The sequence below is a fragment of the Solanum stenotomum genome, chromosome 9, assembly GCF_019186545.1.
Source record: "Solanum stenotomum isolate F172 chromosome 9, ASM1918654v1, whole genome shotgun sequence".
In the NCBI taxonomy this organism is placed as follows: domain Eukaryota; kingdom Viridiplantae; phylum Streptophyta; class Magnoliopsida; order Solanales; family Solanaceae; genus Solanum; species Solanum stenotomum.
This window is the reverse complement of record NC_064290.1, coordinates 18203870-18225771: the sequence shown is the minus strand read 5'-3', so window position 1 is coordinate 18225771 and position 21902 is coordinate 18203870. Positions and strand designations below refer to the sequence as shown.

The 21902-nt window shown below is 34.0% G+C and overlaps 3 protein-coding genes across 6 annotated transcripts; 1 reads left to right on the top strand and 2 right to left on the bottom strand.

Annotated features, from left to right (window-relative positions):
* Positions 1 to 1097: 1097 nt before the first annotated feature.
* Positions 1098 to 4949, top strand: LOC125876185 (protein PLASTID MOVEMENT IMPAIRED 1-RELATED 1-like). Of its 3 annotated transcripts, none has more exons than XM_049557301.1 (3): positions 1098 to 1173; positions 1411 to 3658; positions 3754 to 4949. In XM_049557301.1, the coding sequence occupies exons 2-3, from the start codon at positions 1419 to 1421 to the stop codon at positions 4919 to 4921; spliced, it is 3408 nt and encodes a 1135-aa protein (XP_049413258.1). In that variant the 5' UTR covers positions 1098 to 1173; positions 1411 to 1418; the 3' UTR covers positions 4922 to 4949. The 3 variants fall into 3 exon arrangements, with proteins under 3 accessions (XP_049413258.1, XP_049413259.1, XP_049413257.1); XM_049557302.1 differs by lacking the exon at positions 1098 to 1173 and having other exon boundaries at positions 1253 to 1870; positions 1958 to 3658; XM_049557300.1 differs by lacking the exon at positions 1098 to 1173 and having other exon boundaries at positions 1254 to 3658.
* Positions 4950 to 5611: 662 nt separating this feature from the next.
* On the bottom strand, positions 5612 to 9714 carry LOC125876195 (PHD finger protein ALFIN-LIKE 4-like). Its single transcript, XM_049557313.1, has 5 exons — positions 9539 to 9714; positions 9389 to 9421; positions 7963 to 8191; positions 7442 to 7577; positions 5612 to 6094 (listed from the first exon to the last, which is right to left on the bottom strand). Exons 1-5 carry the CDS (start codon positions 9636 to 9638, stop codon positions 5849 to 5851), a joined length of 744 nt encoding a protein of 247 aa, XP_049413270.1. The 5' UTR covers positions 9639 to 9714; the 3' UTR covers positions 5612 to 5848.
* A 947-nt stretch (positions 9715 to 10661) lies between these two features.
* LOC125876191 (alpha/beta hydrolase domain-containing protein WAV2) lies at positions 10662 to 18182 on the bottom strand. Of its 2 annotated transcripts, none has more exons than XM_049557311.1 (8): positions 17802 to 18182; positions 16879 to 16914; positions 16663 to 16741; positions 16509 to 16563; positions 16308 to 16424; positions 14668 to 14832; positions 11761 to 12022; positions 10662 to 11021 (listed from the first exon to the last, which is right to left on the bottom strand). In XM_049557311.1, exons 1-8 carry the CDS (start codon positions 18037 to 18039, stop codon positions 11002 to 11004), a joined length of 972 nt encoding a protein of 323 aa, XP_049413268.1. In that variant the 5' UTR covers positions 18040 to 18182; the 3' UTR covers positions 10662 to 11001. The 2 variants fall into 2 exon arrangements, with proteins under 2 accessions (XP_049413268.1, XP_049413267.1); XM_049557310.1 differs by having other exon boundaries at positions 10662 to 11120; positions 17802 to 18181.
* Positions 18183 to 21902: the final 3720 nt, after the last annotated feature.

Here is a 21902-nt window from a genome sequence, read left to right as displayed (position 1 = left end):
ATAAACTGAAAATTTCTTACAAGGATATGAATAATATCTTTGTCGGATGTAAGGTAAACATGTAATTATATACTCCCTCTGTCCTTAATTACTTGTCCACTTTTTCTTTCATAGTTGTCCCTAATTACTTGTGTTTAATTTTTAGTTTATCAATGAAAAAAAGAGAAATGAAAAGCCAAAGAACATCATTTGTCATGTACCTTATAAAATAAAAATTAATGTATAGAAATATAGTTATAAAAAATAAAATGTAGTTGTTTTCTTCACATGTTCATATGCCATCTAAAAAAAATTAATTGGGAAAATGCATAAGTACCCCCCCAGCCTATACCCGAAATCCCAGAGACACACCTAACCTTTACTAAGGTCCTATTACCCCCCCGAACTTATTTTATATGTAATATTCTACCCCTTTTTGGCCTATGTGGCATTGTCTTGTGGGCCCATCGCATGTTGACATTTTTTTCGAGGATAGTGCCACGTAGGCCAAAAAGGGGTAGAATATTATAGATAAATTAAGTTCAGGGGGGTAATAGGACCTTTGTAAAGGTTAGGTGTGTCTCTGGGATTTCGGGCATAGGCTGGGGGGGTACTTATGCATTTTCCCAAATTAATTCAAATACTAACTTTTTAAATATTTATACTATTAAGCGTGAAATATACATGCAACACACATGTTTGAGACCTAATGTTTGTTAAATTTGACAAAAAATATATATAAAAAAAGAATTAACAATAAACACAAAAAATCAATTAAATTTTAAAATATACCGCACTATAATAAACAAATAATAAAAATTATACCACAAAAAATTGCACCAAACTCAAGAAAATAAATTTGTTTGCAGAAAGAAACTAAAAAAATTATACCTATAAATGTGAGTTTCCATGAATTTTCTGTTCTTTTTTCATAGCTCTCATGTAATCTAACAGATAATTCAGTAAATATGTGAAAGTTTAAAAATATTAACTTCTGATGAATTTAAAAATTTAAATTGTTCCGTGCATACTTAAAAGGACTATTTCAAACCTAGATTCAAATATAAGGGACCATTATTGTTATTTGTCTCTACGTTTGAATATTTTTTTTAAAAAATAAAGATGATAATGCCAAAATAGAGAGACAAATAATAAGGAGAAACACTCGCCTAAGACATCGCTAATTCAAACTTTGTAAGAAATTCAAACTCTCTCTCTCTCCTTTCTTCTTCATGTCAACAAAAAACAGAAAGTTTTTTTTTTTTTTTATGTTCAAATTTGTCTTTGCAATGGCGATAGAACCTATGATTTTTTTTTTATTATGTAGATCCGCTAATCTAGCTTTATCAAAGGAGCAATTTTGAATTTTGAATTGTTACAATTCGGTGAATTGGGTTTTTGTATAATTGTATGATAACGTTATTCTTGTAGTTTTTGCGATGTCGAAAATTGGTGGAAATGAAAAATTGTTGGATGATATTGAAGCTCTAAATAAAGCTTTATATTTGGATGATAAAGGTGGACGGAGGAGTTTGATGTTAGGAGCTAGTAATCGTTCAATGTCTGTAGGAAAAACCCATCAGAAATCGAAGAATAAAGATGATTTATCAGAGAAGGAGAGTAAGAAATCCATCTGGAGTTGGAAAGGTCTAAAATCCTTAGCTGTTAGGAACAAAAAGTTTAATTGTTGTTTTTCTGTTCAAGTACATTCTATTGAAGGGTTATCAACATTGTTTGATGAGCTTTGCCTTGTTGTGCATTGGAAAAGGCGAGATGGTGAGTTAACGACTCGTCCTGTTGTTGTTTCTAAAGGGATAGCTGAGTTTGAGGAACAGTTGACTCATACATGTTCTATATCTGGTAGCAAGAATGGTCCTAATCAATCAGCAAAGTATGAGGCTAAACATTTCTTGTTGTATGCTTCTATATATGCTACTCCTGATCTTGATTTAGGAATGCATCGCGTTGATCTTACTAGGTTGCTTCCTCTTGCATTGGATGAATTGGAGGAGAATAGCTCAGGCAAGTGGACTACTAGTTTCAGGTTGTCAGGTAAGGCTAAAGGTGCAACCATGAATGTTAGTTTTGAGTATCACATAGTTGGGAAAACTTTTACTGTGTTTCCTAGCAATACGAGTCTTCTTGATGTGAAGAACTTGAGGCGCAATAGTGAAAATATAGCAAAAATTTTGGCACAATGTGAGCAAAGTGATGATCTGAGTAAAACAATGAGGCGAGCAGGGAGCCTTCCTGCTCGATCTTCTGCTTCACAGTGTTCTGCTGAGAATATAAAAGACCTTCACGAGGTTTTACCAGTTCCTTCGTCTGAACTTTCCATATCTGTAAATGTGATGTATCAGAAACTTGAGGAAGAGAAAGTGGAATGTTCAGTTGATTGCAAACCGCAGATAGATGTATGCTGTGATGATGTTAAGACCCTAAAACCCAACTTAGCCTTGCTATCGGAGCCTGAGAAGGGAAATATTGAAAATGGGGACGATTTAAGTGAGGTTTTTATCAGAGATCAAGGTATAGAAGTTGCCTCAGAGGTATGGGAGGGAAAAGAAGAAGAAACCACGAAAACTGGTGATACTCCTTCGGAAGAGAATGCTGAACCTAATAGTAGTTTTGGGATGTTCAATGAAGAGGAGCCACAGCTTGCATTGTTGTCCAAGGAAGTTGACACTGCGAATGATGATCTTTCAGTGAGCACCTGCAATTTCGAGACAAATGAATCTTCCAAAGAGTCGATCATGAAGGAATTGGAGTCTGCATTAAAGAGGGTGTCTGACTTGGCAAATGAGGGATTAGATTCCCAAGATGATGAAAATGAAGTTATAAATCATGATGGAGGCTTGGACAATAAAGGAAACTTTGGGGAGCTTAGGAAAGGAAAATCCCTAAGCTTGGATTATGATGCTGAATCTGTGGCTAGTGATTTTCTGGATATGTTAGGGATAGAGCACACTCAATTTTCCCCGAGTTCTGAAAGTGAGCCTGATTCCCCAAGAGAACGACTGCTGAGGCAATTTGAGAAGGATACTTTGGCAGATGGCTGTTCCTTGTTCAACTTTGATAAGGACATTGATCACCTAGAATTTGCTTGTGATGCTTCAACTGGATCCGATTGGAGGAGCATTTATGAGGATTTTGATTATTCATGTAATGTAGATTCCTATGTAGAGATGCCAAAGATAGAAATCGAAGCAACAAGCAATAAAACTGGGGCGTCCATGTTGGAAGACTTGGAGACAGAGGCTTTGATGTATGAATGGGGCTTGAACGAGAGGGCATTTCAACATTCCCCTCCTAAGAGCTCAAGCGGTTTTGGAAGCCCAATTGATATTCCTCTTGAGGACCCTTCCCAGTTGCCCCCTCTTGGAGAAGGCTTAGGACCCTTCATTAAGACTAAAAATGGAGGATTTTTAAGATCAATGAACCCTTCACTTTTCAAGAATGCCAAGAGTGGGGGGAGTTTGATAATGCAGGTATCCAGTCCAGTGGTGGTTCCTGCAGAAATGGGATCTGGCATAATGGACATACTGCAGCATTTAGCTTCCATTGGAATTGAAAAGCTCTCTATTCAGGCAAATAAATTGATGCCTTTAGAAGATATTACTGGCCAGACAATGCAACATATAGGATGGGAAACTGCACCAAGACTAGATGGAACTGTGAGGTTTGAATCTGTCTTTCACTTATATTTGAAATCGCACATATCTAGCACACTATTTCTCTTAACTAATTGTCTTATATGACTTCTACCTACTGCAGACAAGATTTGTTGCAGCATGAATTTGAGTTTGGACAAAATATGGCTGGTATTCAAAGTAATAAGGGGAAATTGCACAGACCAAAGTCCGGCAAGTTGGAGTCAAATTCTGCTGGGCTTGACAAGGACTCAGAATACGTATCACTAGAGGACCTTGCTCCTTTGGCGATGGATAAAATTGAAGCCCTTTCAATTGAAGGTTTGAGAATACAGTCAGGCATGTCAGATGAGGACACACCTTCTAATGTAAGCTCAAAACCCATTGGTGAGTTTTCAGCCATTGAGGGAAAGGAGGTCAACTTTGGAGGAGCTGTAGGTCTAGAAGGAACGGGTGGATTGCAGTTACTGGACGTTAAAGACAATGATGGTGGTGGTGAGGTTGATGGACTTATGGGCTTATCTCTCACTCTTGATGAATGGATGAAGTTGGACGCCGGAGAAATTGATGAAATCAGCGAGCGGACGTCCAAACTGCTTGCAGCTCATCATGGTACCTGCACTGACTTGTTTCGTGGTAGGTCGAAGAGACGTGGCAAGGGTAAGAATTGCGGATTGTTAGGGAACAGCTTTACAGTGGCCCTAATGGTGCAACTTCGTGATCCTTTAAGGAATTATGAGCCAGTTGGTACACCTATGCTTGCTCTTGTTCAAGTGGAGAGAGTGTTTGTAACACCTAAAGCTAAGATATACAGCACAGTTTCTCAAGTTAGAAAGAGCAATGAAGACGACGATGATAATGAAATACTCAAGCCCCCCAAAAAGGAAGCTGGTGGTGTGGAGGTGAATGAAGATCACATCCGTGATGATGAAGAAATCCCTCAATACAAAATCACTGAAGTGCATGTTGCAGGTTTAAAGACAGAACAAGGTAAAAAGAAATTATGGGGTTCGTCAAGTCAACAGCAATCAGGATCGCGTTGGTTGCTGGCGAATGGAATGGGAAAGAAGAATAAGCATCCATTAATGAAGTCAAAGGGTGGTAATAAATCATCGATAGCAGCTGCTTCTTCTCAAGCAACTACAACAACAGTGCAGCCTGGTGAAACGTTATGGAGTATATCATCACGGGTGCATGGTACAGGGGCTAAATGGGAGGAATTAGCTGCATTAAATCCACACATCCGAAATCCAAATGTTATTTTCCCTAATGAAAAGATTAGATTGAGGTAGTAGCATTGTACGTAGAACATCATTTATATATATGATTGAAAAAAAAAAGAAGCTTCAATCTCTCTCTCTCTCTCTACTTTCTTTTTGAAGAAATCATGATTTCATATCACAATGTAAGCTAAATTATTAGGCTTACCAATGTTGAATACAGGACACAACTAGAAAAAGACCAATAACAAATTCTAATGTAATTGGCAATGACCCCCTACCTTGTAAATTAAGATCTAGTGATGTATATCTCTAAAACAAATAAAAGAGAAAAAGCATAGTTGAAAGGAAAAACGGAAACAATAGATTTAGGTATCATAATAAGTAACTTCCTCAATGGATATTTTGTGAAGCTAGAAGATAGAGGAGATTCAACCATGGCAATAAAGGATTTTCACATTGAACCAAGGGGAGAGCAGCTTGCAGATACAGCAGAACGTCTATCGTTTCAGCAAATGAAGCTACTACAAGACCAGCACGGTTATATCTCACATCGCCCATTAAGTACATAATTCAATCTTGATTGACATGTTTTATTCTGCCTAATCTGTAACCAGTCAACTAGCTCGCAAGCTGTAACCATGATGAGGTAAATGCTCAGCAGTCATTCCAAATCACATCATTTACTTGCGTTTGAAATCATTAAGAACACGTTTTATGATCAAACAAGGAGCACCCAAAAACTACAGCTGCAACATATGCTCCAGATGAACTGCATTTAGTTAGCATTGATACTGAAAGATACATCTAATATCCAATTGTTTAGAGTTGAATAAAAGGGTGTCTTGAGGGAACTAAACTAGCTAAGCACCCTGATAAACATAAGAGACTAGAACTCTGACTACTCATGCCTTGCTGATATTTGTAAGATGACAGTGAGCTGAGCTCAACATGAACAATTACAAGTTGTGGAACTCAGCACATATCTGATAGGGGATGTCACGAGCGTATCCTCTTGTTGCTGCATGAAGGGCATTTGTACTGCTTTATATGCTCGGCCTTGGCGGGGGTGATCTTCACACAGTTGCCATGGAACCACCTCTCGCACATATCACAGAAAATCCAGAATTCATCTGAAGCATAGTTCTCACCACATGCACCACACAGAGTGTCGCCATGTTCATCTTCTTCTTCCTCATCGAATCCATCATCCTCATCTTTTACTTGAGGCTTTGAGTATTTACCCTGAGATTTAAAATAAAACAATGTGGATATCTGCTGTGCCATGCATGGAAAAAAAGCAATGAAGCATGGATCTATAACTAAGATGTCAACACATTAGAGGCATAATGATACAAGGTACATGGGCATGGTACTGAATTTAGTTAGAGGAACATGGCTTAGTGCATTGAAATAGCCACAATGACAATGAGGTAGACACAGTAACATCTAGTCTAGATGATGATACAACAACATACCCAGTGACAAGTTTAAAAGAGGATACTTCAGAAGACAGTAAACTTAGCACAAGCAACTGCAAGAAGGCACACGTTCATTTTATTTATTTATTTTGAGAAGAAAAGGTTTATTTTTCAAAGCAGTTCGATACAATTCACTTAAGACAACCCAAAATGTACAAACATAGTGCAAAGAAAAATTAAGTGTAAAATGTTGCACAACAGAAGCACCAAATTCGCAAATAATTTTAGATAAGAGAACCGATTTATGAGAAAAGGTCAATTATGAAGGCAGGAGTTGAGGTAGACATAAAACATTGGATGAAGTTACATAGGAGAAATTAAAGAATAATAATAATAACACAACACTAAGGCTTCATGGGAGTCTCATAGTTTACCTTACACAATACCTCTTTGGAAAAACTCCAGCATTGACTTCACCCTAGTCCCTAGGCATCTAAAAAGCCTCTTCTATCAAACTTAAGCATACAACACAATTGTAATTACTATAGTTCAAATCACTTTTAACTGACTAATAAGCCTTCCTCAAACTAGAAGCAGGGCAACCACAACCTGACCTGCCCAGAAAGGCATAGACGCAAGCCTGTTCTGTTTTTACACCGAACACCAAGGTAAGCAATTATATAAGAAAATGACAAATCAACAATATATCAACTTAGGAGGCCCGTTTGAACTCCTATACTATAACAGGACAGAAAGATTAGTTTTCCCCTGTAGAAGAACATTATACAAATGCTTCACTTTCCTGATTCCTACCTCTCAATGTTATTAAACTGCTATGACAATAGCAAAACATCACTATATATGCCACTTACTGCTGTCGAGAGTCATCATACACATTTATAATTCAAAATGGGTGTGGATAATTGAAATCTGAACCATGTCTCAAATCAAAGAGGATCCATCTAGTGATTCATTGACCATATCTTAGGTTCACAAACATAAGTTTCGAGGAAAGTATTCAGTGGCAATGTCCTAAAGCTGAAGGTTTTCAGCTAAATACTGTCCAAAGGGAATCCGTTAAAGACTACTGCACAGCTACTGTTATCCATGAAAAAACATCTATTTGAGAGAAGAGAGAAGGATGGGGGACTGAAGAGGTTTTCAACAGTACCGCTTTAGAATTTGATTTTGACTTGTTGCTGCTGTGATTTGAAACTGTTGATTTATCCTTTACTTTCTTCTTGGCCACTCCAGTAACAACTTCATATATTGTTGGCAGATCATTCATCATGTTGAAAAGAAGTTTCCTAGATTAAAGAGATCAAAAGGATTCAGTAAAGTGAAGAAACTTTCCATACTCGGTAGACTCTAAACGAAGGAAATAATTGTTTTTCTCCATCAAAGAAATTACACAGATGCCTGCTGGGACAATTCTCCTCCAAGCTTTGACATCTGACAAGGTGTAATTATAAGCATCCCTCCAAAATGCTTTACAAAGTGACACAGCAAAGGCTTGTAGGCTGTTCACAACTATTTATGATTCAAAGCAAGATATTTGAACAAAAGATACAATTCTGATATGATTAAAAAGGAAAAAAATATATACACAAATAAATCACTTGAAAGGTGACCTATTAAAAGTACAAATAACCAAGAAACTATTTTCTTATATTGTTGTAGAATCGAGTTTACCTGTCAGCTCTATCAAAGCCGAATCTGGCACCAAAATAGAAGGAAACAGACAGTAGCCATGCATCACTATGTACAGCAACCAGAGCTAACCATTCCTTTTCTTGCATCCCATCTCTAGCAAAGTTTATACCTAATGCTGGCTCTGGAAGCTCTGGAGGCACCTCCTCAGCTGGCAAATTGACTTCCCACTGCTCGCTTGGATATCCATAGAGGCAGAGATTTTCCTTTTCTGCAAGGTTTCCAAATATAAGAAAAGAGTAAACAAAGACTAATCACAATCAGAAAAACACTTGTTCAATAAGAAACAACATCTTAGCAAAGCGAAGTCAGAATAAAACATTGGCGCCACCAAAATTTTTATTATGCAAAAAGTATTTTAAGCACAAAATCAGGCACAAGCTTCAATCTTTTGTCACAAAATTTATCAAGTTGGATGATAATTCAAGAAATGATGAACTAGACTACATTAAATTAATATTTTGAGACTTAAGTCAATAACAAAGCTGGTCAGTAAGCAAAAAAGGACCAGACAGAAAATGATCCTACATTCGCAATACCTGCTCAATCAAAGCTAAAAAATGAAGCCCCTATATGAAGTTAGAACAATAACTTCCAAGCTATGAAAACTTAAAACATCTAGGGATTGATTGCTAGAATCATATTGTGAGGGACGACATACAGTAAGCACATAAGACCACGGTTACTATTCACTCAGCTCCAGTTCAAGTCCACCCAACCAGTGCATGGCAATTTCAATTGGGGCAGAAAGCTTAACCAACAATCAAAATAAGAGATTTCTCCCACAACTCATATGTCTGAAAAATCTTCATTTAAAGTTTTTTCCTCTCACAATGAATTCACATTGCGCACACGGTACAGTACATTACAGACAGAAGTGTTCTTGAAGCATTATGAACAGCTCTAGACGCAAGCAGAACACCAACACCCTATTAAAAAACTCTAAAATCTTGAATTGGAAGAGATATTTACCAGTAAAAACAATATCTCAGTTAAAAGTCGCGCAACAAAAAGAAAACCATGTCTATATAAACAGGACATAGGACAACACAACAAAAAAACAGATTACCCAGAAGTTTAATTTTTAGTAAATTGCTTGAATATAATATAATTGAAAAGAAAAGAAAAACATTCTTCTGTCCTTTGACCCAAAACCCGAAATTTGATTGAAAAAATTAATGCGTTATTATCTCAAATAAAAAAAGGTTCCATTTGGGTCGCCATCAGAAACAGTAGAAATTTGCTAATCACTTGGGTAAAATCAATTAGTACTGAAAAAGAGCAAGCAAATTACATGAAAACTCAAAACCAACGAAATCCGGTAAAAATAAGCGAAACACTCGAGAAGCAACATACAGCCAAACGCGGAAATGTATACGAAAAAAGAAGGTAAAGATCCCTAACTAACCAGGGTCACATTGCTGATAAAAATCCTCGACATCTGCAAAAGAAAGACAAAAATGATGAAATGTATCCCAAAAACCAGAAAGAAAGAAAAAAAAAAAAGAGCATATAAAGCAGCAAAACAGGAAATTGTCGATAGAGAGAATTGAAATACCAGTGGTGAGGGCTTTGATCATGCCGGCTCGACGGCCAGTAAAATCCTTAAAAACTTCTTCTACAGTGCGAGGATTGTACTGTGCAGCACCTCCTTCCATCTTCACAATGGATCACTCTACACAAGATTTTTATTTAATATTTTTTCTTCCTGCCCCTGTTTCAATTCAGGTAATTTGAACAACTTTTTGAGCACGAAAGGAATATAATGTACAAGGGTATTATCGTAATAATACTGGATCATTTTGGACGGAAGTGGAAATGAAAACAGAGACCCATTCGAATGACGTGGAATAACTTCATTGGTGGACGTCAAGTTTCAAATGTTTCTTTAAAAATAAAATAGGAATTGAGGTACGTGTTGGATAAGAATTAAGATGATGATACTAGCAAAAACAGAAATGCTAATTTCAGCAATGGGTTCTATATTTGCCTACTCAATCACACTGTTAAGTATTGTTTATTGTTTCGATAAATCGTATCGTCACATATTAAGAATTTGAGTTATAAATCTACAAGAAAATGCAAGGTACAATTTGAGTAATAATCCTACAAGAAAAATAGAATACAAGCGAGTGCTACTTTTTAGGCAGGGTAAAAAATAATTACTAGTAATAATAAAGATAATAAAAATTGAAGAAATATTAAGATAATAATGTGATTACACTAAATTGAAATGAAACTTTTAACTGTTACTAATAATGAATCTAAACGATACAATACAATAAAATTCAAATAACAATCAAAACAAACATGATATTTAAACTAATAAATACAATAGGTAACAACAATCCAAACAAGGTGGAATCATTCGATGGAGGTGAGATGAGGAATTCAATAAATATGATGTTCAAATATTTTCATGTTCCCAAAAACTAATCACTCACTCACGTAAAACGTATATTCAAAAATTCAAATTTTGAAGCTTCAAAATCCATAGCAAAACAGAAGCCTAAACACATTTGCAAATAAACTTTAGTACGTACGTATTAAATTACAAGCCGTGATGTTTTCCCCAAATGGTATAATATTATGCAAGTTATAGTTGAAATTTGAATACGAACAAGTCCTTCAGAAGAACCTTACAAGCTTTAAGCTGATAATCCTGATGTGTACGTAATAACTAAGGAAAGTTTGAATACATAGATTGAAAGTTCACAAATTATAAGAAAAATCATCACACCAAAATAAAGAGTAAGCCATTCACACGAAAGAATGTCTTCCGCCTGTCATCACTCTCTGGTAGAGAGTTGCCATTCTACGTTTGGCATACAATCAAAACGTTTGAATCCTTATTCATACAACACGACTCAGCTGGACCTATATTTCGACACCCCAAGTATTGTTAGTGAGATGCAGTATAAATGAAGACCTTCACATCTTTTTCCCTTCTGAAAATAGGACACCAAAAAATATCCTCAGAAGAATAAATATTTGAAAGGATGCACTTCCATTCCTTTGATATCACAAACTGCTCTTCATCACTGCAATATCAAAAGAAACGTATTTGAATCCTCGAATCCAAAGTTACATCTGAACTGCCTGAAACTCAACATTTCAGCTTGCAACAAAATCTGAAGATACTGCAAATGATATCACAAACCAAACAGCCACAATTAGCCTAGAAAAGAATTGAAGTTCATCAGCTTTCAAACTTCAACACAGTGAGAAACAATGATCCACAAGGTGAAGATAAATGGATATATGAGGTAGTAGGAATTTCTATTTTGGAAAGGTAATACTTTAACAATCTTGTAGTTTCAGAAAGGAGCTATAACAGGAGCTAAATCAAAAGAATTAATAGTATTTACCGTTCTATGAATTATTAGATACCTGTTGGATACCATACTCTCAAATGTCTTTTCCAAATACTCTTTTATGAGTTAATTTTGAAAATAGATTTTAGACATAACAAAACGGTCTATTCCTTAGGCTGATAAAATAGGACATGACTTCCCTTTCAGATATCTAGAGGGATCAGTCATACTTGACCCAGTCTTCGACAGAGCAATTTTTTTTTCAGGACAGTTTAAATGGGGCTGACTGTCCAGGTATATAGGAGGCTTGCAGCCTCTAGAACCCTAACTTAACAATATCCTTCCAAGAAGATTTATCATCTGTCTTCACAAATATTTTCTTAGACGATAATTAAGATGCCCAAAACCATATAACAGAGAAAAGATAGCAGAACAATAACAGGTGAAGTTGATATCTGCAACTAACCCTTTTGCTTAGAGGACAGTTCCGAATCCTTCTTTGATTCATCATCCTTCTTCACTGGGACAGTTTCTTCCAAATATTTCTGAATTGTCCTCCAATAATGATCACCACCTGCCAACCAGGTATCCATGTGCATCCCACTAGGAAATTCCACAAATAAGCATTGCCTGTTGCGTGCAGCTGCCTTTGCATACAACATCTGCATGTGGAATGGTGGAACCATCTCATCTTGTAATCCAGATAGGAAGAGGATTGGTTGCCTGATCTGCACTCAAAACAATCAGATAATATAAGCCAGACGTCTGAGCTAACTTGAACATAACAAGGACAACAAAAGCCAGAAACATAATTTCAACCAGCTTCCTTCCGAAAAAAGGGGGAATAAAACATAATTTCGACCAGCTTCTAGCAACTCAACAATAAATAAATAAAAGGCTAGCAAACACAGTAATTTCACAAAGTTTAAATAAAATCTAAGATGGTTCAGGGCTTCAGGCCACTATAATAATACACAGATTCATGGTCGATAAGAAACCCTGCTGTTATCAAAACGTGCAAGAACAGTAACTAGATCTCTCAATATCACATCATTCACATCTTATCTATGAAATTACGAATATACGACTGAGATGCAATTCAAGTGCATTTCATAGTAAATGAATGCGTCAGAGTTATTCACTTTTTTCCCGGAATTTTTTTTAAACTTCATCTGAAAATCAGCATTTAACCATGCAAAATTCCAAATACAACTTGAAGTTGAAGCTATATTTGAAATTTGGAAAACACCTCAAAACTTGTTTTCATTTATTTCCATCTCACTTTTTACCATTGCATTTATTTCTCTTTTTTTCAAAAAAAATTGCCCTAAATGTTTTGTTTTTATAAAAAATGACCCGTTTAAATTAGCCACTAGCCAGGGAATTTTAAAAAGTGCAGAACTTTATAAAAAGCTTGTTTTTATTAAGCAAGCCAAGTGATCACTTTCCAAGAAATTATAAAAAGTGCAGCACTTAAGAAATTGCTTGGCAACATGCCTAAATTAAGGGCCCGTTTGGGCATGCGATATGGTATCATGAGATGAAATTGAAGTTTTGTTTGGACATGCAATATGAAATTTTTGTGTTATATATTTTCTCATAAACATAAAAATCTCATAAGTTGTAAAACTATTAAAATAGCCCCAATTGTTTATTCAATTTTATTAAATAAACAAAAATTTATAAAATCGCATAATAAATTATTACAAAACTATTTTTTCTCCACTTGAGTAATTGTTTCATTTAACTTTACTTTAATAAAAAAAAATTGAACATAAATTGTAGTGTACTAGTCTTTATTATAATCCTCCCACATAGTACGGACAATTTCCTCACGTTGAACTTGCATTTCTCGATCATGTGACCGAGAAGATGAACCAACATTGTTACTTTGAGCCATTTGTTGGTCAATATCATCCGCAACTATATTTTCATGCTCATAGACCATGAATATTTCATCAATTTAACAATCGGTTGATGTGAGTTAAAGTGACTATATGTTGGTAAGAATAATAAATTTTATGTAGGTGAAAATAATAAATTTTAAAAAGTAATGATGTGATTATAAATTTTATTTACATATGAAATAAATAATTAGTAGATATAAATGTGGGGTTGTTTTAACAAAATATAAACTCGTGGATCAATTTTTGTATTAAAATATTTCAAATCATGATATGAAATTACCATATAATTCCATATCATGATTTTTGGAGAATATGGAATCACAGCTCATGAGATGGAATCATGAGATGGAATCAGCGTAAAATCGCATGTCCAAACGCTGATTCCATCTCACGATGCCATATCGTGATATGGTATCGCATGGCCAAACGCCTACTAAGTATCACTATTTTATGCATTTTTTTGAAATGGGTGCTTACATGGGAGGTTAAATCATTGATTATATGTGCTTTTACTTATGAAATCTTATTTTTTCCTTGGTTTGATTCATATACTTCTCTTGGATTTTTATTTTTCTTTGTGTTCCTTTGAAATGGTCAAACAGGTATGTAGATAATTAGGCTGCTTTATGTATGATCTGGTTGTCATTTTCTTGGAGAGTTTTCTGTTCCATTACTTTGTTGGTGCTTTTATGTCTGTTTGGTCCGATGTTAATATAGATAACAAAATCAATGGAGCCAGCTGACTATTTCTGTTTCTTTTTTTTTCCTATAAAGATTCACCTTTTTTTTTGACAAAGGTAGCAGTTAAGATTCACTTTGTAAAAATGTGGTATTGTATTTATGATATTATGTGACTATCCATCATGAGATATTACTGTTATAGAGCAGATTTGATTGTATGATTCATGTAAATTAATTAAGTTTGATGGTTTTGCTAGTTTTTAAAAATTGAGGGGTACAAATCATATTTCATGCTCTTAGGAAAAGTACATTCAAGAAGCCAAATATTTTTTTTTGAGAATTAACAACCAAATATTCTTTGCAAAAACTATAACCATATACAAATCCATCTTCAACATCAACTTCAGAAATTCCAAACAAAGTGGAAAATATTTGGTTTCTATGGTCAAATGCCTACCAAGAAAAAAGGATCTGAAATGACTTATCCACGTTACTACTTTAGAACACTTCGCTATTAGTTAAACCATGAAATATATTACCTCGATCCAATTTAATTACCCAGTTCTGTTTTAGTCCATCCTAAAAATTATGAACTATTTGCTAGAAACGTAATTTTTATCCCTCCAAGAACTTAACTTAAACTTTACAAACTTGAGTCACATCTTCACAACTTTCTCTACCTTTAGTAGACTCAATAAAACAAAAAAATGAAGATTACTGTGAAGAAAAAGTCAACTCAAGTCAATTCAAATGGGACAGAGAGAGTTATAAAGATGCATCCTCACCTCACCAATGACATCAATGGTGTTCCATGGAGATCGAACAACAAAGTTAAGAAGTTTGAAACCCTTTGAGCCACTGCCACCAATGACCCACTTCAAGAATGGCAAGAGAACTCCTGCCATATCCAGGATAGAGGTGAAAGTATTCTCCAAAATGAGCCCAGCAACCTACAATAGTGAAAGAAAACTAGGATTTGAATGTCAAAAAACCATATCCAGGATAGACGTGAGAGTATTCTCCAAAATGAGCCCAGCAACCTACGATAGTGAAAGAAAACTAGGATTTGAATGTCAAAACACATGTACAAGTTATAAGCACTTTCAGCTATTTAAACACCTTGGAACAGAAAAGTTTGGAATAAAACCCAGAAGATAGACACAGAACAGAAAGAAACAAAAAAGAGGTCCATATAGATTCCCCTAAACAAAATAGACAGACTCTATTCTATGCAGCTTGACCCAGAACGTGCTTAATCAACTATATGTAATCGGCAGTGGGAAAACCTCAAAAATAAACTGATCACCACACACATCAAACAGGAAATTCATAAACAAGGAACTTGAATATCAAACAAGAAAACCATAATCAAGGCATATCAATTTGCGGATCATCTAAGAAACATGGGATCAACTGAAGAATACTAATAGAATTACCAAAATCTAGATAGTTGGGTCACTCACATCAAACCATGGAACTACATTAAGGGAGATTTTTTCACTTGGCATGTGAAGTTAATGTTTTCTGTAATACCAATAAAGATTAGTTGAACAGTAGACTACTATTACATTCTTTCAGATGTGAAACTCTTCTCCTATGCATGAACTGGATGTAATATTGGATGAAGATTAAAGTATGTAGAAATGGAGTAAGATTAAGCAAACTCAGGTTCTGATGGGGTCTCAATACTAGAAGAACATCAAAAGTTTTTAGCTACATAATGAACAAATAGCGCAAAAGAGGATAATGTACTTAAAGAACATCACGGTCATGAGATAAATCGTAGAGGTTATACACCCAAGAGACTAACATCATAAGTTTATATGGACTTCTATTTTATTTGAGAAAAATGGGAGCAAACATTCTCCTAAACTCATCCATTGAAGAAGTGATAAAAAAAAGAACTAAATCAGACATCCCACATATACGAGGGGTAGCCTGTAATTTTACATGTATTACAAATAATAATACTATATTACAAGCTAATATCTTATCTTACGGTCAATAGTTTAGGTGCAGAAGGGATTTCTCTTTACTCTAAAGGGAAAGAAACGTAGCTTTATTTTTATTCTAGAAAAAAATAGTGTTCTTTTTTTCTTCGTCATATTTATAAGTTGCCCCTCTCATGCTGGTGATGAACTCAGATTAGTTTAGTTTTCGCTTGAAAGCTTGTATTCCTACCGACCTCCAAAGAGTGCCTCTAAAAGTTATTTACTTCAATCAGGTGGAGCCAAGAGTACCCATAGAGCATATAAGTTTGAAAGAAACTTAACAAAGTACTATGAATTCTCTTTCCATGATGGAGCCCATGTTGAACTTAAATTTAAGGAGTAAAGAGGAAACTAAACAAATTAGAGATAATCAGGCTTTATAACATTATTAAACCTAACAGCATGACAAAAATAAAAATGAATTGCTACATTACCTTGTCAGGATTGTTTTTGGTAAGAACAGTACCAACAGCTCCTCCAAGTGACCTTCCAAAGACTACTATTCTTGATGTGTCAATATCGGTCCTCTGAACTAAATGATCCAGTGCAGCCTATTGAAAAAGACAAGCACAATTATGTAAATTCATAAATAAGGTTTAGGTCAAAATCTATGAAATTGGGAAAGCTAACAAAACCTGAGCATCCTTTGTGATCCCATGCTGAGAAGGGTATCCATCACTGGCTCCGTAACTTTGTTACAACAAAATTATTAGAAAATGAAAAAGACACTAGTTAATTAAAGACAAAGCACAGACATGAAACTGACAAATATGGGGAAATGATTTATACCCTCGATAGGAAAGCATAAAAACATTGCATTGCAAACGTTGTAACATTATGCGAACCATTTCAAGACGGTGTGCAATATCTGCAATTAACTAGTAAAGGATAACCAAACGAGATAGGGTTGACTTTTATAACATGAGTGCAAGAAGAAGATTAAGAAAAGGAATATGGAAACAAGGTCTGCAAATCATTCAAGAAGACATTATAACAAAAGGATACTTCCTGCATTCTCTTGAAAAAAGATGATAGTTGGACCTGCAGAACCAAAATAGTATCTCAGCATAAATTACACTAACCAGCAAACAAAAACTAATCATATGTGGACAACACATCCAAATTAGTTTAAAATCCTTGTAAGCATCACTTCCTACATCAGTAGAAAACAATGCGGAAACATCATAGCTGTGCATGCTCCAGCTAGGTGGTTAGGTTGCTAAGTGTACTGAAGATATATTAGTTTAAAACTTTAAATGAGCTACTGACTTGGAGTTCAAAGGTGAATGTCGATATTGTATTTAGGTTCTATTTTTGCTATGATAGATGGTTAACTAGCAACCCTGCCACCACATCCATACTTCTTGCCTTGGCAACATAATAACCACTATCATACACACTAATTTACAATCAGAATTTTTAATCTCCGCTGATAGATGTTGATGTGCATCTGTAGCAGCATTCTAACAGTTTGCCCCCACTACATTTTGCCAAAACTATTGGCAGTCATAAGTACCTACTAATTCTGGACTCTTGGGATCCAGGAATTAATCATTTTATATGAAGATCATAGCTCATTTGCACAAACAAAATACTCAAAGAATCATTTATCAAGTAAAATTGAGGAGCAAATCAGAAAACCACATCAGCCAATCTTATTTCGTTCAAAAAGTAACTCTCATTTCTATAAACGTTAATCCATAATCACCAATTCTCTCGCACAATTCAGGTAAAACATAAACTAAAAAGGTTGTACAACTGAAATTAGGTCAAAATCATCCGGAAGTTCACTAGTAACTTCAAAAAATATGGGTTAATTTAGTTGAAAATCACAAATCGAACACAAATTACGCCCATCTCGTCTAATTAGAGTAGATAAATCCTCATATAAACATAAGAAAACGCAGTTTAAGAGAGAGTGTAGAGACCTTTGCAGTCAGGGAAGAGTTTGATGAACCAAGCATGAAGACGAACACCGTCTGAAGATCTGAGCCAAACATCTTCGTAAAGGAGTCGAAGTCGAGCGGGAGTAATTGGATATGCCTTAGTGAGTCCAGGTAAGACCGGAACATATACAAGTTTTTCCTGAAAGGCGACCAGTATTGCCATCCCCGCCACCACTATTCCTCCCACTCCGTACAGCAACAAGCTCACGTACGACACCATTTCTGTTCCCTCAAGCTTTTCGAATTTACTGTAGAAAATGGAGGACTTCGAGTAGGAAAATGAGTTAAATTCTTCTGTAATTGTTGTTAACTCATGTCTACACTCATATGCCTTTTTGTTTCACCACCGATCCCGCGACGCGACGGTTGTTTCCTGCTTCTACGATTTTATTTTAACTAATAATTAATTAATATTTTATTTTATTTTTTGATTTATCGTCCAGCCTTCCAAATCCGTATATTAATACCAATTCGCTTTGGATAGGCCCCATTCATGAGGTAGCGTCATTGATTAATGGGAAAAAAGGATAAATATATTCTCAAATTATTGTAAATGGTATACAGATATCCTTCGTCATACTTTTGGGACATTGGTGTCTCTGTCGTCCAAAAATTAGAGCATGTATACCCTTTATACTAACGGACATACACGTGTCCTAATCTTATCCATCGATCGACATTTATTAAATGTTGGATCGACGGATAAGATTGTGTCACGTGTCCTTATTTTGTCTTCCGTTAGAGTGAAGGGCATATATGCTCTAGTTTTTGGATGACAAGGGCACCAGTGTCCCAAAAATATAACGGAGGGTATTTGCATACCATTTGTGATAGTTCAGGGATATATTTGTCTTTTTTCCCTTGATTAATTTTGTTATTGATGTATTTAGTGGTGTGCAAATACTTCTTAACAAGAGCAGAACGTTCATGAGAATCGATTATAGGTTAAAATTAAAATCAAACTAATTCAATTGATTAATGAATTTTTAAAATTAAATTAAATAGTCATTTAATTTCCTAGAGCTTGACCAAGAAGCTACAAACACATATATTTACACGAAGAGATTAAAATTAAAAACTTTTTAAGGGAATTTATGTATAGGGGACGGAAAGATTGGAAATACTTGTATTTTTAAAGAGTTCATAAAATGTGGAGAGTTTTTGTCTAAATTAGGGGTGGGCATAAATATCGGAAAACCAAAAATCGAATCGAATCGACCTAATTCGGTTCTTCGATTTTTTGGTTCGGTATCGGTATTATTTTTTCGAAAGTTCGGTTCTTCGGTTTGGTGTTCGGTGTAAGGGTCTCAAAACTTCGGTGCTCCGAAGAATCGAACTTTTATTTTTAGAAAAATTAAAAATTAAATAAATATATATATGAGCATTCTCTTAACTAAAAATTAAAAATTCAACTAACAATTAAATCATTTATGAACAAATCAATGTAACAACAAATGTACAATTCAATAGTTAACATCAAATATTAATTTCCAATAGAAACTCAAACATATTTCTACCAATGTACATTATGTAAAAGAATCGTCTTCGTACTTATTTTTCTCGAGAAATAGTTGGAGGCACAATGTTTTTGATAAAGACAAATATAATCTTTTAGTTAGCACAATAAGTGTTCCACGGTGGTACGCATCATTTCTTAACATAGTTTTAAATTTCTAAGTATCTTATACTTTATCCTTGTTTTATTTTTCATTCACACCGAACTAAACCAAACCGAAGTAGAAAAAATCGAATCAAACAAATACGATGCACACTTTTCAAAAACCGAAGAATCGAACTGAAGTTTGATAAAACCGAATCGAAGAACTAAACGCCCATCCTTGGTCTAAATTGAGTCCTAACTAGTCTAGTGTTTTTGCTTTGCTAGAGGCCAATTTGTCCCAACACCCAGACTGTTATGGAATTAGGTTTACGACTGTTATGGAATTAGGTTTACTTTAGGTGTATTTAATTTTACTTGTTATGGTAATCATATATGATTGTTATCATAGTATCAAAAGAAAAGAGAAAAAAATCTCTTTCATTACTATGGTCTATTTTTTTCTCATACGTCGTTTGTTTGCTTACTAAAAATAAATGTCCCCTTTTACTATTTCAAAGAGCGATATACTCATATTATCATTTTATTCATCGTTTTTAAAAGGAGTTCGGAGTCAAAAGGACAAGAAAATTTGCCAAAAATATCAAAAGGAATTGAGAACCAAAAGGGCAATATTTAAACGGTCTAACAAACACCGTTTAAATTAGGAAAAAAGAGCAAGGCGCGAGATTTGATGTGCCTTGTAAGGTGCAGGGTTGTGCTGCCTTACAAGGCAAGGCGCAAGGCCCTTGCGCCGTTTCCTTCTTTTTTTTTTTTGTTTTGTTTTTAGTTTATGTTTTGTTTTTTTTGTTTTTGTTTTTAGTTAGTTTTTCCTTTTTTTTTTTTTTGTTTTTCCTTTAAATTTTTGTTTTTTATGTTGAATTTGCTCTTATTTATTTTGCATGTGATTTTATATTTTTTTATCAAATATAAAATGATATTTTTCAAACTTGAATTAATAAAATCTTATCTAAAAAATCAGAATGAATAATTTGCTAAAAAAATATTAAAAAGGCAATAATTTGCTATTTATTTTAAAATCTTACTATAAACTATGCTTTTTAGTTTTTCCTTTTAATTTTTATTTTTTATTTTGAAGTTGTTCCTATTTATTTTGCATATGATTTTCATATTTTTTAGCAAATATAAAATGATATTTTTCAAACTTGAATTAATAAAATCTTACTTAAAAAATCGAAAGGAATAATTTGCTAAAAAGAATATAAATATCACATGTAAAATAAATAGAAACAACTTCAAAATAAAAAAAACAAAAATTAAAAGAAAAAAAAAACTAACTAAAAGACCAAAGAAATAAAACATAAACTAAACACAAAACCAAAAAAAAAAAAAAAGGAAAGAGGTGCAGGGGACATGCGCCTTGTAAGGCTGCACAACCCTGCGCCTTATGAGGTGCATCGAATTTCGCATCTTACTCCTTTTTTTCTAATTTAGACGGTGTTCGTTAGACTGTCTAAATATTGCATTTTTGGTTCTCAACTCAATTTGTTGCTCTTTTGGTATTTTTGTTTAATTTTCTTGGCTTTTTGGCTCCGGACAGTGATTTATCATATATTAGTTATACTAGACATCGGAGCCCGTGCTAACACGGGTCCAATATGTATCATTTTTTGTTTCAATTTATGTGACAAAGACAAAATTAAAGAGTTAATCAAACTTTAATATTAATTTAAAATAGTTTAAATTTTTAATTATTGTTAACTATGGTAAAAAATTTTTTTATGTCTTTTAACATTCTAAATTGCTAATTATTGTTGTATGATTTGTAATATCTTTTACGCAATTTTGAAATAATAAAGGTTATTTCTTCTTTCTCAATTTATGTGGTACTAGTAAGATTTAGAGATTTAATCAATTTTTTTCGTCTTTAAAATATTATATTGTTAATTACTGTAAATTATTGTACTTTCTAAGTAATTTTCAAATAATATATATTATTTCATTTGTCCAATTTATGTGTCACCGATAAAATTTGAAGAGTTAATCAGAACTTTTACATATTTTTATGTCTTTTGAATATTTAAGTAAATAATTATTGTGATTTATAATATTTTATACAAATATTTTAAAAAAATTAAACAACAAACAAAACGAATTCATCAGATGAAAATTATCAAAGCATCCTTGAATACAACAATAATGGGTCCCACTTTTTGTTTAAAAAAATATGCATATTGGGAGGATATTTTTGTCCAAAGTGGAAATAGAATAAGTATAAAACATTAAAGTCTTTTAAAATTTTAAATTGTTAATTCTTATTGTATGATTTGTAATACTTTTACGCCATTTTCAAATAATATAGGTCATTTCTTCTTTCTCAATTTATGTAGTACTAAAAAAAATTTGAGATTCAATCAATTTTTTTTGTCTTTGAAATATTTCTAGCTGTTAATTACTATAATTTATAGTACTTTCTAAGAAATTTTCAAATAATATATATTATTTCATTTGTCCCAATTTATGTG